General features: G+C 33.6%; 1 protein-coding gene across 1 annotated transcript in view; it reads left to right on the top strand.

The window, feature by feature from the left end:
• The window catches only part of LOC132702275 (death-associated protein kinase 2), a 56248-nt gene that overhangs the window by 36262 nt on the left and 2021 nt on the right, over positions 1–17965 (top strand). The window contains exons 3-7 of the mRNA XM_060670812.1: positions 425–515; positions 7117–7320; positions 15504–15645; positions 16977–17176; positions 17237–17389. Coding sequence (XP_060526795.1) covers positions 425–515; positions 7117–7320; positions 15504–15645; positions 16977–17176; positions 17237–17389 — 790 coding nt within the window. The remainder of the gene's footprint in view (positions 1–424; positions 516–7116; positions 7321–15503; positions 15646–16976; positions 17177–17236; positions 17390–17965) is intronic.

Raw genomic sequence — 17965 nt, 5'->3', positions numbered from 1 at the left:
TAAAAGCTGTTGAAGATGATAGTTTTTATAGACCTGGGCTTTTAAAACAACTTTTTCAATCAATCAAATGCAAAAGACTGTGTTAATAATTAGTTGTATTTAAATGTTTTTAAATATTTTGTTCTTAAAAATTTTAAACAATCTTAAACAAAACAAAATCCAATGATCAACAACAAATTTGTTTTTATACTCTATATGGGAAAGAAAAAACTAATTGAGTAAGCATCTTAATCGTCTTAGATTAATATGAACTGACATAAACTTTTTAAGCTAACCAGTTAATATCTAAAGCAACAGCTTATTATTTTAAGTAAATAAAATCTTCATTTTAACTGAAGCAACTTGATAGTTTGGAAACTAACTAGCCAGTTAGCGTGTCGTTTGTAGTTGATCGAAATGTTCACCTATCGTTTTGATTTTGCAGAAATTGAACTGAGCTTTCCGTACAGGGATGTCCAAATAAAAAGGAACGTAGATCCAAAAGACGAATACACTTTAGAAGATGAAGTTGGTAGGTAAGTATCCGCAGCAAATAATTATTTCAGCGAAATTAACTTAATCAACTAACTATTAAGATTTTAATTGAAAAATCTTATGTGTGTCTTTTTTCTTTGATTTTGCCTGTTGAGGATTCGTGTACACGGTGTCTTAGGGTTGATGGAACATTAGATGTTTTGGGAAAACGAAATATTATTCTCTGTCCATCTAAATTGCCTTGTATTGTTGCTTTCTTCTCTCCGCTATTTACTTTTTGATCACTTATGTAAAATGTTTCCCTATACCTATCTCTCCTGGATATGAATTATTTTCAATATTTTTCTACCGAAACAAGCCGAACTTTACATCCTGTGTGAAGGGATAGTTGAATATTTGGGAAACTGAAGTTCTGACTGCAATCTGCAGTATCCAGACCCTCATAGAATAATAATAAGCAAAAAACCGATTCCTGAACTAGATAGAGCAAAATCGACTAGTTAAAACCGCAAACAAAAATTAACTACTTAAATGAAAAACAGGAAATTCAGGAATTCAATATAATTGATAATTTGATAAAGACACGGTGTTGTCGAAACAATTGTCATGTCATAATATATAATTTCGTGGAAATCTGAACTTTTAGTTCTTATTTATTTTGAATTGGAGAAGTATTTGAAAATTCAAGAAAATCCTTACAAATACTAGCCGACGCAACAAATGCTGGAAAAACTCAAGTTTTAACTACTTCAAAACACATAAATTCAAGGTACGTTGTAGCAGAAAAGTCCACCAATTACATGAAGCGGATGCGGGTAGAAGAATACAATTTTGCAACTGGTTTATCGGAAAATACGATGAAAACATTAATTTTCGATTGCCTGTTGTTTGGAGCGATGAAGCAAGAATTTGGTGTTCCGGACTATTTAACAGATATAATTCTTATCGCTGGAGCACAGAACATCATCATGCTGTACTATATCAAGATCGGCAAGTTCGCTTTGGATTCAATGCATCGCTAGGAATTTGTCATTAATTCTTGGAAGGAGTATTTATTGCCGGAAAGATGGTTGCCCCGCTCACAATGCACGAATTGTTAGTGAACTTTTAAATGAAGATGAAATAATCACAATTTTATAAATTCAATCTACAATTAAAATGAAAATATTAAAGTTTTCTTATGTTTCGTGTTTTTCACTTGTTATTTTAAATTCGCATTAACTTTTTAAAGTTCCAGTGTTTATTAAATTATATTAAATGTTTCTATGTGATGTATTTTTGAACATACTACTAATGCATAAGCAAAAAATGTCATATATTTCCCTCTTTTACATCACAGATATATTCTGTATCAATCTTCATGTGTGTCTCATGGGTAAAGCCATTAAAAAATTATATTCTTCCTTGACTAACAGGGCAGGGGTGAGGCAGGTATATTTCTTTCTTTCTGATATATTTCTTGAGTGTTGACCATTTTGGCAGTGCTGAATAATTGTTTTTACTATGCGTTTCGAAAAGGTTATTGTATGAGAATGTCGCGTCGAAATCATTTGTCGCTTGATGCAAAACAGGTTGTGATAAATGTGTATGAAATTTTAATCAGTAGGGGACTTATTAAACAAGAATCTTTAAAAGAAACGTATCTACTTACAAAAACGCCAATATCGTCCATAATGGATGTTGTCAATAGTGGAGAATTGATAATAAACGTAGTGATTTTCAAACTGACCGTATAGACAATAGTGCTCAGGACCTAATAAGAAGGAAAATATATTGTCTTTATCAAAGCGAAGTTGTTTCTATCTTGGATAAACTGAAAAAGAAAAGGTTTCATCCTTTTCTTTTTCAGGATGGATGGGTTGATTTCACTTAAAACTGTCAGATGAAAGCACCTTCAAATAAAGGAATCACCATAATACACGCTGGGTCAGAAGACGGATTTGTCCCAACATTTGTTGTTGTCTGCTAAGAATACTAAGGGTTCTAGGTTGGATTATCATAAGGATACAAGTGCCAAACTTTTTGAAAATTGATTTCAAACAATCTTTTAAAAAATATTCCCAATAACAGCATTATTGTCATGGATAACGCAAGTTAGTCCAGCAGTCTGCTGTGCAAAGCACCTGCCTCATCAAGTTCTAAATTCATATGCAATTAAAAAACAGTATGTCTTCTTCATAGCATTGCATGTTTAACCCCATAGAGCATTTGTTGAATTAAGTAAAATTAAAGGTCAGACCAGAAAATGTTATTCCTACTTTCAGTCCCAGTGTTATAAATTTGTTAAAAAATTTAATTAATAACATACCAATTGAAAGCTGGAAAAATTTAGTACAGCACATTATAAAAATTGAGGACATAAATCCTATTATAGTTAATCTCAATGACGACTCTGATAGTGAATTAGATTTAGACATTGAGAATAAAAATATAATTATATTCCTAGCTATAATTTTTTTTGTATATATTTAATGTAATTCTTTTTTATTTTAATATTATGCCCACCTAAATAAACAAAAAAAAATAGATTATTAACAAAACCTTTAAGATTCCGTCCCTCATGTTATGTCCGTTAATACCTACCGGACCCGAGTTTTATAGCCGTCGGCAGGTAACTTCCATAATGGCGGGCAAAAGCCAGCACGATGAAGATTGAGACAGGATATACCAACAAATCTATATGCCTGAAAAGGGCTCGATGCGCTGGTAATTATGATTGCCATATAAAATAAGGAAGTAGTAGTCATTTATGAGAAAACGGAGAACTGTAGAAAAAATACGAGTACGCCACTGCATTTGCCTTAAAAAATGCCCTAATAAATATTTCTCAAAAATCCAGCCCTTGCTAGATTGTGCTCTATCTAGTTCAGAAATAGGTTTTTTCTACTCCCGTCTGTAAAATACCGAATTACCCAAGAGTCAAATGCCGTTTACCGCACTTGTTGCATAATATACTATTTTCTGTTATAACCACTTTATACACTGAAAAAAAATTGGCGAAAAGTCATTATTTTCAAATGGAAAATAAATTTCAATATTACTTTTCGATACAAGCGGCAATACTGCGACACTGAAAATATTTTTGATCGATACAGCAAAGTCAAAAACCTATGTTATAAAATTTTTTTCACACTGCTACTGCCCATGAGACAATCTGTAGATGACAACAGACTATCGATTTTTGATTCGGTTAATTCGGGTTGGAATTTTTTTGTATTCGATCATCACGTCATTGAGTTAAGTTCTTTTCTTTTTGCGTTTTCCGCCGTTATACTTCTTAATTTATCTAGCTTTTAGTTTAGAGTGCCACTTTGTTTTAAAGAGTTTTAATTGTTGCTTGAACAGTTTAGTTAGTTTGTTTTTAGTTTTGGTTAGAAGAAAAATAAAACTTACTCATGTTGGCCAACGGTTTGGTTAGTTTATACTATATTATACATATTTTCCTTTACAAGGAACCATGATCTTTATAATCACTTGTATTAATTTTAAGAAAAAACTTGATATCAAGTTCTTAACTTTTTAGATACAGGAATGCAACATATTGTTATGCTTTTTTGAATCGCTAGCTCTGTTACATCTGAAAGCTTTGACTATGAGTTCGTATTTGATTTTGTAGATAGCTCTTTTTGTAGTGCGATAATTAAGCACAGTGTCTTTTTCTTTTTTTCTATCTTGTTATCTTATCTACTATACTATCTTATTATTAATGGTTATTTTCTAGGGATAAATACAAGATGTCTAAGTTAGGTTTAAGGCACTGAATATTATCATTATTATAATATGAAGTTTCTTTCTTAAAATGGGATTGGGAATTATTTCCCTCATCATTGATACAGCAATAATTTGCGGTTTTTCCATTTCAAAATATAAATTAGGTCAATTACTTGCGTGCACTCCCATTTTCCCGTCAATTATTGCGCGGGTTAGTTGCTCCAAATTGATAAAATACTACAAACCGGCTCTCAAATTACTACAAAGCGAGCGCCATTCGTCTGACACCTTCAGAAGTCGCTGCCAAAAACTATAGCAATAAAATTTGACGCCAGGCGATGAGGAAAATATTCGCTTATTCGCGGACGTCTTCAAACAAAACATCGCCCAACAAAAATAGAGCCGGTGGTAGTAAAAGTTTATCACTCGTTGCTTTAAATGTATGTACAGGATGTCACGTAACTCAAAGAGGTACGCTAGGGCATTGCTGATCCAAACTTCCTTCAAAAAGCTAAGACCAATTTAAAATAACAAATGAAAGCCCCAAATCTAAGAACTACTTAATAATTCAGTTATTAATTTAATATTTTAGATTATTTTAGATACACCCTACATATTACAAACAAAACACTATAGTTACTAGAATACAAAATAATGAAATCTAAATGAAACAATAAATTATTCTCTGTTTTTTTTTAAATATGCTTAATTAAGTTAAATTTTAAGCACTAATTAGATTTGGCTATTTAATATCAAACTCTCACTATCACTAACTATCAAAGTTATTGTGTGTTGGCTATTTAATGTAAATGGTCAATGTTTCTATATAAAAAGTAACGCAGATATGATAATATAGTTGACCTTTTCATACATTTTAAATTGCTAAATTAATTTAAAACTTAAGTTTGGTCACTAAAATTAAGTGCAAAAGAATACAAAATGCTCAGATGAGTAAAAGTGATGACATTGATACACGGCGTACTTAAAAATAAACGAAAACAACCATATTTCATTAAAAAGGACTCAACACCGACATAGTTTAAATTGTAAAAAAATCTGAGTACGCCACTGTATTATTTTATCCGTATCAGAAATTTTCATAAAAAATGTTATTTTGATTTGAGCGTTAAGTTTAATTCAGGTTAGGATAAAGAAATTGAGATGGGGTTTTCACTTGGTCGCTGGGGCCTTATTTGGCTATTGAATGATGTAAAAAAGCTATATGGTAGCAGCTGGTGGCAAGGAAAGCGATCACAATCGCGTCTCTCATAGGACGATTGATTAGGAAAACTCCGAGCAAAACTCATTTTTAACGACGTTAACTGATTTTGGAGTTTTCGTGGTTATTTCCGAAAGTGTTGGAACACCCTCCGCTACTTTCATTGCTGAGATGGAGCAAATATCTTTAAACAAAAAAGATTTGAATTTTTCTCAGCTTTAAATTAGTTTGTTGGTAGGCTGATTACAGACTTCCTATGCATTTATTTGTATCACGTAAGGTTTTATTGCAAGTAATAAAGGAAAATGTATATATTACTAAAATAATTTTTTTTATTTAGTTCGTTACTATTGTGCAATAAACGCATTTTAAACTACTAAACTAGAAGGTGCAAATCTCTGATTAAATCATCTAATTCGCTCTGGTTAAACATTTCGGGCTCTCTAAAATTTGGTGTAAATTCTGAGTCATCTGGGTCAGAATTAGATTCCTCTGTTTATTACAATAGGACGTTTTCTATTTTTTTTTTTTTGGGTAGGTATCGGAACATCTGATCCATGAGGAATTGGTCGAATAGCAGAGTCAAGATTGGTATACATAATTCGTTTCTTATTTTTTCTGTCGAATCCTTGAACATTACACGAACGAAAATAACAATAATCACTGTGATTCCTAGGCTCTCGCCATACCATAGGAACACCAAAGCTCAAACATTTATTCCCATCTTTTTTCCAATTTCTTAATGCTACAACGCAGGCGGAACAAACAGTATGAGGAGCCCAGGACTTGCCTTGGGCGCCAATTTTTACTTCAAAATAAGCGTGATATACATTTTTCACAAGTTATAGTTTGCCTTTGCTTTAATAGTACATAACTACCAGATATAACGAAAGTTTTGGATGTTCTTTCCATAATTCTTTCCATAATTATACCTTCTAGAACACTATAAATACGCAACAACAAAGACAACGCCGCGAAAACAGTAGCACGAAGACCAATAAAACCAAACTGCGCATACCCGGGCTACAGCGTTGTATTGACGCTTCAGCGCAAACTCTGTTGCTTTGCAGAGAAATCTAATATTCTCCAGTGTTGCCAAATCACATTTAATTTCATAAAAATCAATTCATTTAAAAATCATGCCTAACATGGAATAAATATATATTCATGTCATGTATTACTAAAATAACACTTTCAAGATATAGAGCGCTAAAAGAAAAGGACGAGATAGAGCAAAAATATTATGTTTTTTGGAAAAAGGGCTCCCAAAAATATACAAATAAGCAAACAGCTTTCAAACACTGTAGACCTGTGCATTCAAAATATCAAGTCATAAAATCGAAAATGATTTCCAGCATTTTCTCAGGGCCAATTTACTTATTTTTTTCCGTTTTTCTAATTCCTAGTACCTAGTTTAGAATTGCGTTTTTTCTGTTAAAACACTCTCATTACCTCGTACAATCCATTTTTCCATAACTCTTAATAGTTGGCGAGATCTCTTATAGAATCATCTAAATTTTCCTACTTATAATAAATAAAAATAAATAATTATAAATTTGCAATTAAAGTAGACTTCCATAAAAATGATTATTTTTAAATTTAACTACGTCATCGAAAATATTTTTAAATAGCGGCGGACATTTTGTTCTCAGGTGCATCATGAATGTCCGAGAGTATTTATTGCTAACATCTTATTTGTGTACTGGTTTCAGGGGAAAATTTGGCACCGTGTACAGGTGTAAAGAAAAATCGAGTGGAATGTGCTTGGCGGCCAAGTTCATAGCGTGCCCGAAGAAGGAGGACAGACGAAACGTCGAGAGGGAAATCGAGATCATGAGGGCCCTGCAGCACCCCAGGCTCATACAGATTTACGATGCATTTGAAAATGGCAAAGTTATGTGCGTCATCCTAGAACTGTAAGTATACACAGTGAGTGGTTTTTAGGAGTTTTTGAAAGTATTTGTTGTGGTTTTTATGGAACATTTAATTCATGCACACCCCAACAAGACTTCCAAGTGTTGAAAAGCTAGTAGGGGAGGGTGGGGCAAAGAGGCCCACCTCAAAAATTAACCAATTTTTTTTTCGTTTTTTTCTTCTAATAATTATAAATTCTGGTTAATTGTACACTTTTAGCCCTTTGCGTAATACCAGAGGTAAAATGGACCCCTTAAAAAGTCTAAAAAACCGCTATTCCATATTATTATAACCGAATCATAATTAATTTATTGAAAGTGTTATTTTTTGCATAATTCTATGGATATAGCCTAAAGCCAGAGCTTTCGAAAATCTTACAAAATACCAATAATAAATTTTTTAATCGATATAAAAATAGATACTAATCAGTAACTTTATTTTCTATTAAATATTTTTTAATAAATAATTATAATTATTATATATAACATTATAAACAGAGGAAAGTGGCAGCTAGGTAAAGTAATGCCTGTATGTGTCTAATTGTCTAGACTTCTGTCGTCACAGGGTTTTAAATATTGGTATAAATAACAATAAAAAATTATAAATAATAAAATAATAATAATAAAAGGTTTGGAAACATTGAAACCCTATCCAAAAAAAAGACAAAAATGTACCATACCAATAATGTAACAACAAAAACAAATTAAGGCACTCCAATTATTAATATCGAGAATTACAAAATCACTTGAAAAGTGTTATTAGTTCACTGATGAGAGTTTAAGAGAGGAAAAATGTATTATTAAAAATTTATTATTAAATATGTATATACAGTGTGTCGCACTTTTGAAACGTTCTTTTGCTAAGTGATTCGACTTAAAGTCATGGCCAACTGAAACTATACTGAAACTATTTAACAAAAGAATAATAAATTGGAAACGAATTCCTTTTCGGGAGCATCAATATGTAAAACATTATAAAAATTGGTATAGTTGGGTTCTAAGTACTCCTAAATAAGAATTCGTTGCCAATTATTTTTTTTAAAGCCCCTAATAGTTGTTAAAAAGTCCCAGTTTGCCACGACTTTAAGTAATAAAATATGTTAAAAAAAGGTTTTAGTGCATTTTCGATCCATAAACAAAAAATTCACAAGGATGTACAGTTCTTAAGTGAGACACACTGTAAGGCTCTGAATGAAATATGTTGGTAACTGTGATGCATAAACAGGAGCAGAAGCTGGCCATAAAGATGTCTATGTCCATTCTGATTGGTACATTTAAAAATATAGTTTTGATACCTATTAATAAAATATTGATAACTATTCCTGTATGACAGAGAAAAGGAGAAAGGGACAACACAAATAAAAAGTAAGCCAATCAATCATGATGTAATTTTTTCCAAGACACCCACGTCTTTTTCGGAATTTCTTAAGTGGTAACAAGAAGTCCTCAAAAACATCAGCATTCATGTCTCTATAAAAGTCTCCAGTCCGTTTTGATTGAAATGGTGGTAAGTCACCATCGACAAATCCATTGTTGCTACCAATACGAGTAATTACCAATCTTTTACCAGTGGACCATCCTTCCATGGAAATTTGCTTGGCGGTTTTTAAATTTTTAACTCGCCACGTTTTACCAAAGGTATATCCTTCATTTACCCTGGTTTCTTTTAAATATTCTTGTTGCTCCTTCGAAACTGTCCGTTCTTAAAAATCTTGGTCAGAAGCAGATAATTTGGTTTTTGTCTATTAGAAGTGCTTTTCTGCTTTGAGTTTTTGCTTTACGAAAATTCAGTTCCTTCAAAATGAAATCATTCTTTACCATTATTTTGTCCAACGTAGTCTTTTTTTTAAAAATAAGACGAGTGTGTTACTATTCTGGTGGCAGTATTTTCATCCAGATTCTTTACTTCCTGAACTTCTCCTTGGTGACCTGATGGAGGCGCCTGTATCCTCGTGCACAAATCGGCATATTATTGACTGTCCCACTCCACTAGAAGACATTTCAATTATTTTTACAACTTTGAACACATTGAGAATAATAATTTTCTCTTATTTAGAAAGCGCAGTATTTCTAATCCGTTTATCAGCAACAAATTCAACAGTTTTCAAGAACTAACTGTCGAAAAGTGACTATAATTGTAATTTTAAACACTAAGGTCGACTACCCGTTCGTCTACCTCGCACTCTCGGGACCCTTGACAATCATCATAGGTACAATACTACAATACAATACTACGCCAGAGCATGGTTATTACAACATTGGGTGCAAGTTGGTGCGAATCGCTATACAAGTCCGTATAGATGTTCTTCCCCGCAGTGTCCAAATGGTTTATATATATCCGTCCCGTCCCCAATTTTCAACTTTTCCCCTAGTGAATTTTCTTCCAAGTGGCTTGAGGTCGATTTCTTCTATATCGTCTCTCCAGCTTCTCTTTCTTCTTTCCGGTGGTACCCACTCTGATACTTTACATGTCCAAACCAAGTCAATTCTCTTCGTTCTATTTCTTCTGCTATTGGTAGGTCGATATTCATTTCTGTCTGAATCGTTATCTGATGCTGTGCAATCTTGACCTTCTATAGCTTCTCTTTAGAAAATCCATCTCCTTTGCCATTAATTTCTTCTTACTATTTACAAAACTCCTGGATTCCTCCTGCGTCGGTTTTTGTTGAGTCGAATTTGCTAACGTTTCGCCAATCATCCTGTTGGCTTCTTCAGAACTTAACTGAAACTGGCTAGTATTTTACTATTTACCTGGTTATATATTGTTTGAGGGAGGAGGAGCTAAATGAGGGGAATAAACATCGTCTCGGATGACTGATTCCCATACTAGTGACAGGTAAAGACCTGAGTCGTGGTTAAAATTATTAGGTTGCTTATAGATTTCTACAGACTCTCGGATTTTTAGTTGGCAGAAGAATTGATTACATGCAAGAATTTTAGTTTTATCGAATACAATTTTATGTCCGGTTTCGTGAGTGTGTTCGGCAATAGCTGATGAGTTTATCTGTCTTAATCGTAAGGCTCTTTCGTGTTCTTTGAGCCTAGTTGATATTTTTCATCCGGTCTCTCCATCTCTGCCACATATGCATGGAATGATGTAAATTCCTGGCATCTCAAATGGAATTTTGTCTTTGACGGACCGCAGAGATTTTTGGACAAGTGGTAAATCTGGTTTTGACGTTATACTTCTTTAAAACTTTTGATATGTAGTCAATGATGTTTTGAATGTAAGGAAGGACCACAATGGCAAGTGTAGGATGGCTTTCGGCCTCATCGCTATTGGGAGATTGCGGTGAAGTGTAGTTTTTGATGAAACGCTTAATATCTTTGATGTGGAAATTATTGGAGAGAAGAGTAGAGGTAAGGTGTTTTAATTCTGTTTTCAGTGACTCGGGCTGAGATAGTTTTACGGGTCTGTAAACATGAGAGTTGATAACCGATGATTTTTGGACCGGATGATGATGTGACCATGCATTAAGGTCTCCGGTCTATGTGCATAGGTTTTCTGTAGACACAATGGCCCAATGTTAGGTCTGATTTTCTGTTGATAAGAATATCTAAGAATGGGAGGTTATTACTAGTTTCTAATTCAATGGTAAAACGTATGTTAGGGTGTATAGAGTTTAAATGTCGAAGAAAATCAACTAGGGATTCTTGACCATCAGGCCAAATAACAAAAGTGTCATCGAAGTAGCGTTTCCATAATTTTAGTTTTGGATAGAAGGTGTCGAGAGCTTTTATTTTTAAATCTTCCATAATGGTGATGACTGGTGAACCCATAGACGTTTTTTCAAAAATTTGAACGTTATAAGAAAAATAGTTCTCTTTAGATTCTAGTAAAAAGGGGTTCTATGCCGAACGTGTGTATCTATGTGTATCTAATGTAATGCTTTTTAATTGTTCAATGAAGTAAAAGGAATTAGATACGAAACTATCAGTTTTCTCTGTAAAGGGGTTTGCTAAAGAAGCTATATATTGTGCTAAAGAATATATTGGAGAACCGGTGGTGCTAACGATAGGTCGAAGGGATAATCCTGGTTTGTGAATCTTAGGGAGTCCGTAAAGACGAGGAATTTTAGAGTCATGAGGGGTGACAGACTTTGTCACGGAGTCTGATAGAGAAGAAGCCTTAATAATAGATTTTAGATTGCGTTCCGTAGATGACGTAGGATCTTTTTTAAGTTGGCAATATGATTGGTCTGTAAGAGTATCTTGGATCTTTTCCTGATGTTCATTTGTAAGGATTACGATGTCGGGATTAGATTTTAGAGATTTTAGGGCAACGCGTTCAGCTTTTGGAATATTAGATTTAGGAGGTTTTGATTTTTCAAGGATTTTGCTGCTTGAGATGGCAGTTTTTTTAGGATAGACGCAACATTTGAAATGATTTCCTCTTTTGGGATAATATGTGGGGCAGGAGCGAAGTTGGAACCTTTTGCAAGAACTGATTTTTCCGTGCTCGAAAGTTGGTGCGATGATACATTTATCACAGTGTTTGGTAGTTGAGAACAGTTTGATGGTTGCACTAGTGTTGCCGTTAGTTTTTCAAATTTATGAATGTGATTTTGGGTAGAAGATAAACGTAGATTTAAAGCTTTGTCATAAATCATGTTCGAAAGGGTATCGAAGTCGGACGAGGACAAAATTGAAGCAATTTCAAGATGTATTGATTTGGTCTATTTCCTTAAATTCTTTCTCGAAATCAAGCAAAACTAGATTTTCGTAGAATTTTATAAGCGGATGAGGTTTTGACATGATGGGATATTTCAAGAAAATTGAGGCTAAGGTTAAAATCTCTATAACGTAACAAAAAGGTCAGTATACAGTGAGTGTAAAGTAAAGTTAAGATCTGAAGAAGCCAACATAATGATTGGCTAAACGTTAGCAAGCTCGACTCAACAATAACGAACGCAGGAGATATCCAGAAGTTTTGTAAATAGTATTACAGTAGTCTAAAGAAGTCTTTTTGAAAAATTAATTTCTCCCTGTTTACCTTAGACACGTCCCAAACTTCTTATCCATACAAAGTAATGCTTTGTACCATTCTTTCATATATACGCTTTTTCGTCTTGTATTTTTGTGTAACAGTTCGTCCCTTGTTCATTCTTTCCGTTATTTCGGCTTTACTGCTTCCATGTGTGTAAAAAATCACTGCTAGATATTTACTCTTCTTCGCTACTCTTATTGTTTCATTTTGTAGATATGGTTAAACCCGCTGATTCGTGCTCTTCTAGTTTTATACTTTTCCATTAATTTATTTTATATTCACGGGGATCAATTCACACGCCCACGCTTCATAAAGACAATACCACCTCTGGGACTAGACTTTCTGTTTTTCCGACATCGTATTGATCACAGCCGCGAGTTTTCCGCAAATTTTCCCGTTTTAATGGGTCGTCTCGGGTTTATTTCTGAGTGCGTGGAATTCCTCGCGATGACATTGAAAAGCATTGTTGTTACGAAAAAAATCGAAAACGAATTGGATCGCTGCCAAACACACTGCGAAAATTTGATTATACAGAGAGCTGGACGCCGTTCAAATATGCGCGAGATTTTTCGGTTTTATGAATAAAACGACCGAAAATTGATGTTACTACGGTTGCAATAACGTCCGATGTGAATTTCCGCTATATATTGAGCATTCGCAACTATAGCTGATAAATTAATACTCGTTGCTAGTACTACTAGTTACTAGTTACATTGGGTCAAATAATGCAGCCGTCCTAGATTTTTTCATTATTATTACTTTGTTATTAATAATTTATATAAAGAACTATATCTTTTAAAATAATTTTCCTATGTATAACATATAAATACTGCATTATGTATTATATATCTTTTTACCATAATATACAAGGCGGCGCATAACTTATCCTCCGTAGAGCAACATGTGAGCTACTAATGTTAATCGCTAAAAAGATACAGGGTGTTGACATGCTATTGTACGATACATTTAAAAATTATTGTAATTTTTCGAAAAAAAATCTTTGCAATTCCAAAGCGATTTTGTAAAGTTTCGCCAAGGTTTATTACGACTGAACCGCAAATACGTATGTACATTTTATCACTTTACAGGGTGTTACAAAAAAGTAGGTCAATCTGTTAGCCATTCATTCCTTTGGTTCAAATAATGGGACCATCCTATTTCACTTACCATTCAAACGCTTTCTTTCTGTTGTACAAAGTTTTGTAACATTTGTAAAATGCATGTTTATTTTTCAATATTTTCATTTATCTTCGATAAAAATTGAGATATCATTTTGAAATTTGGTGACTATCACGCAGTTATCAAAAATCATGCAGAAGCAGTTTCTTCTTGATTTCTGAGAAGTATTCAAAGAAGTAATGAAAAAAATAACTTATAACTGTTTTTCCTTTTGTAAAAGTTTGATTTGTAGCCTGTATTCTTATCAATAGAAAATCAGACCTAACATTGGGTCATTGTGTTTACAGAAAACCTACCCACACAGACCGATACCTTAATACATGGTCACATCACCATCCGGCCCAAAAATCATCGGTTATCAACTCTCTTCTTTACAGAGCCGTAAAACTATCTCAGACCGAGTCACTGAAAACAGAATTAAAACACCTTACCTCTGCTCTTCTCTCTAATAATTTCCACATTAAATATATTAAGCGTTCCATCACAAAATACACTTCACCAGAACCTTTCAATAGCCACTTGCCACTGTGCTCCTTCCTTACGTTTAAAACATCACTGACCACATATCAAAAGTTCTAAAGAAGTATAACGTCAAAACCAGATTTACCACTTGTCCAAAAATCTCTCAACATCTGCGGTCCGTCAAAGACAACCTAACAATCTTAACCGCGACTCAGGTCTCTACCTGTCACCAATTTGGGAATCAGTCATCCGAGGCGGTGTTTATACCTCTCATTAGCGCCCCCCTCAAACAATATATAAGCAGGTATAGAGTAAAATAAGAGCCAGTTTCAGTCAAGCTCCGAAGAAGCCAACAGGATGATTGGCGAAACGTCAGCAATTTCTACTTAGCAAAAACCGACGCAGGAGGAATCCAGAAGTTTTGTAAAAAGTATATGAGTAAGAATAGCATTTCTGACCTACAGTCTTTTCTCTCCTTGTTGCCTTTGAGATCGCGTTGAATAGTAGTGATCGAATACCCTTTGTTCTTGCGTTTGTAAAAATAATTTACAATTTTGACAATGGGATGTGGTTGAACCAATGCATTATACAAAATTTTTAGGTGTTAAAAAATTCCTTAGCATTCTTCTCTTTTTTAATAAGTTTGTCAATGTTACATTTCCAACTCGAAGTCACATAATCTGAAAAAACAATGTCGATAAAATCATTCAGTTTAGTTTCGATTTGAAGTTTTGCTACAAAATTGAAAATATTTCCATTCCCGACACAAATAAAATTGTACCCAGTATTGTTCCTTGCGAGCCCCCATATTCAACTTTTCTACTTTTCTTTCACAACTAAGTAGACCCTCTTATATGATACATTGTGTTCGACCATTGAGATAATTTGACATTAATTTTAAGGCTATTATTGTCCTAAACCCTATACCCTTCAAACATCAATCAACTTGTTGTGATTTAAGCTATCAGAATAATTTAGGATTTCTATCTAACGATTTATAGATTTTTTATGTCAGTATAGCATCCTGGGTGAATTTACTGGTCTGAAACCGAAATCGATGGTGCTGTTTGATTTTATTAAAAAATTTTACGAAGTTTGTTTTGTCACTAGATACCATCTTTTTATATTTTTGTGGGAATATCCCATTATACACTTATTTAGAAAATGAGTTATAAGTTTGATAAAAAAATCTACTATCTTTTTGAGTGTTTCCGTCCATATGCCGTCAAGTTCAGGAGATTTAGTTTTTTTTTATATTTTTTATATTTTATTTCATTGGGCAGTTGTTGCTGGTGAAGTAATCATTGACTAGACCAGCAATATCTTCAATCATTTTTTGCTTTATTAATGAGTTTGTGCAGTTTGTTTTTATAGTCCTTTAATTCTATTCAAAACTAAATGTGGCTAATGGACTAAAATGCATTTTTGTAGCGCCCTGTATTTTTCCTGAAAATTTATTTTTCATATTGTTTCCCTAATACACACTAGATTACCGAATAATACTGATACTAGATATTGAAGGAGTTTGCAATCGTAAATCAAGATTTATTTGTTTCAGGATTGAAGGGGGCGAACTTTTCGAGAGGGTAATCGATGACGATTTCATCTTGACCGAAAAAGCGTGCACGATCTTCATGAGGCAGATATGCGAAGGAATCGATTTTATCCACAAACAGAGGATACTCCATTTGGACATGAAGGTCAGTTGTCTATTTAATAGGATTGTTACGTTTTTAAACTGACTAAAATCGTTTGGGTTCGTCAATGGTGACGGTTAAATTAAACAATTAACTCCGCCTCAAATTTAATGAACCTTAAAATGTAATTCGTTCAAAATAAAAAAGTCAATAGCTATTTACACACTACTAATAATTTATTTTATTATTTACGTACCATTTAAATATTATTTTTACTCTGGCACACCGCAGTTTCTATTTGGGATGATTTATGGGGATCAAATAAAGCATTGAAACTGTATAGGCTTGTTTTAAATCTTGAAAACTATGAAATACTATAGAGCGATCTTGATAATCAGTAGTAAAGTTAACAGTAATATTTCAGGAATTATTATTTATTCCAAAGTAATGTTTGACATGGATATTATTTTCTTTTGCTCAGATGCGGTTAAGTTATTATATTATATCGTTGAAAATGTACAGAGTTTACAAATATTAAGATTATTTGGTAGGCTGGTCAACAGTACATGGTTCAAAATAAACTACTAAAATTTACCTAAGTGGGGGAACCGTATAATTTAGGCGGACGGTGTTTTACCAAAGACAGATAACTATAACGTTGCTATTGACTCCATTTAATAACTTATGTGTCCAAAGTCTTCGAGAACAGAACTTTCAATAAAACAAGTGGACAGGTCCAGGTACAAAATAAATGCGCTAAAATAACGTGACCTCTTTGATTAAACCGTCGAGTAGTCTATATTACTTTTAAAAGTAATATGGTCACACTCGTGCAATACACATTTTTCTCTACATCGCAAAATTCCTTTTTCTACTCCCTTCTGTAAAATATCTAATTATACACCGGTAAACGGCATTTGACTCAGGAGTTTATTTGAAACGAGCCGAGCGAGTTTCTAATAAACGAGTTTGTTAAAAAGTTTACCAAACGTGTTGCATACTATACTTTTTCTACCACCCTTAGTTTTTGGGTACATTTTCGCAAAACAACACGAATACATTCACTGACATGACCGTCAGAACTGACAAACATCAAAATTCAAAGCGTGGGAAATATCTCTGAAAAATCCGATTGCTCTCAAATCCGTGCGGTAAAATCCCGGAAATGTCTGAAGTGGCCCGGATTCATGCGAAACGAAACTGACGTGGTAAAGTGACGCTTCCCGCACGTTACATCGGTGGGTAATTAGGTATTTTGCGAACGGGAGTTGAAAAAAATATTTTAAAACTTTTATATACACATACATATTTCATTGTCAAAGACATTTTGAAATTTGAATTGTGCATGTGGAAGTTAAAGAATGAACACAATCGCTGATGGTTTTTCTTTTCAGCCAGAAAATATATTATGTCTAACCAAGACTGGCAATAGGATTAAAATCATCGACTTTGGTTTGGCTAGAAAATTTGATCCGGACAAGAAGCTCCAGGTTTTGTTCGGCACGCCCGAGTTTGTGGCACCGGAAGTGGTCAATTTCGATGCAATAGGGTACGGTACGGACATGTGGTCGGTGGGCGTCATATGTTACGTTTTGTAAGTGCTTATTTACGAAAAAAAAACCTCCCAAAATTGAAAATAAACCATTTTTCATAGGTTGTCGGGTTTGTCCCCTTTTATGGGCGCCACTGACGTCGAAACTATGGCCAACGTGACCATAGCCAAGTACGATTTCGACGACGAGGCGTTTCAGGACATATCGGAAAACGCCAAGGACTTCATCAGAAAGCTTCTGGTCAAAGACCAAAAGTAAGTTCAGAATGAAATCCTTTTCTTTTCACCATTATTTGAAAAATGATTCAAGCAGCACAACGAGTGATTTATTTTTTTAAAAAAGGGGGACACAAGTTTGCAAAAAGACAGATTGTGATAAAATTTAAAATTTTATTTTTTTTTACAATGAAATATATATTAGTAACAAGATTTAAGGGGACAATATCAACATAAACCCAGAAATGTTTGGTCACAGGTTTTTGAAAAAACACAAAAAATCAGTAGCGTAGATATCTTTTTGCCCAATAGATGGATCACCCTCTTTCGGAACGTAGATGGCGAATTAATAATTTTAATTTAATTACCACTACTGCTATCGTAAATATGGATACCTATTAAATTTTCTATTAATTTTAAAGTTTTACACGCCCTGTATCTTGAAAACAAAGCATTCCCGAACATTTTATGTCCACATTTTTGCCCCAAAAATACTCAAAGAATCATCTCCAAAGTAGTCAAGTATTCAGAAAACGCACTTTATTAAATGTTCCCTAAAAGGTTTTTTTCCTAATTGTTATTGCCATGAGATTTTTTTACCATTGTACAGTGTGT

The sequence above is a fragment of the Cylas formicarius genome, unplaced genomic scaffold (assembly GCF_029955315.1).
Source record: "Cylas formicarius isolate icCylForm1 unplaced genomic scaffold, icCylForm1.1 PGA_scaffold_5__7_contigs__length_24384050, whole genome shotgun sequence".
Lineage (NCBI taxonomy): Eukaryota > Metazoa > Arthropoda > Insecta > Coleoptera > Brentidae > Cylas > Cylas formicarius.
The sequence above is the reverse complement of the archived record's forward strand: the minus strand, read 5'-3'. Positions and strand labels throughout refer to the sequence as shown.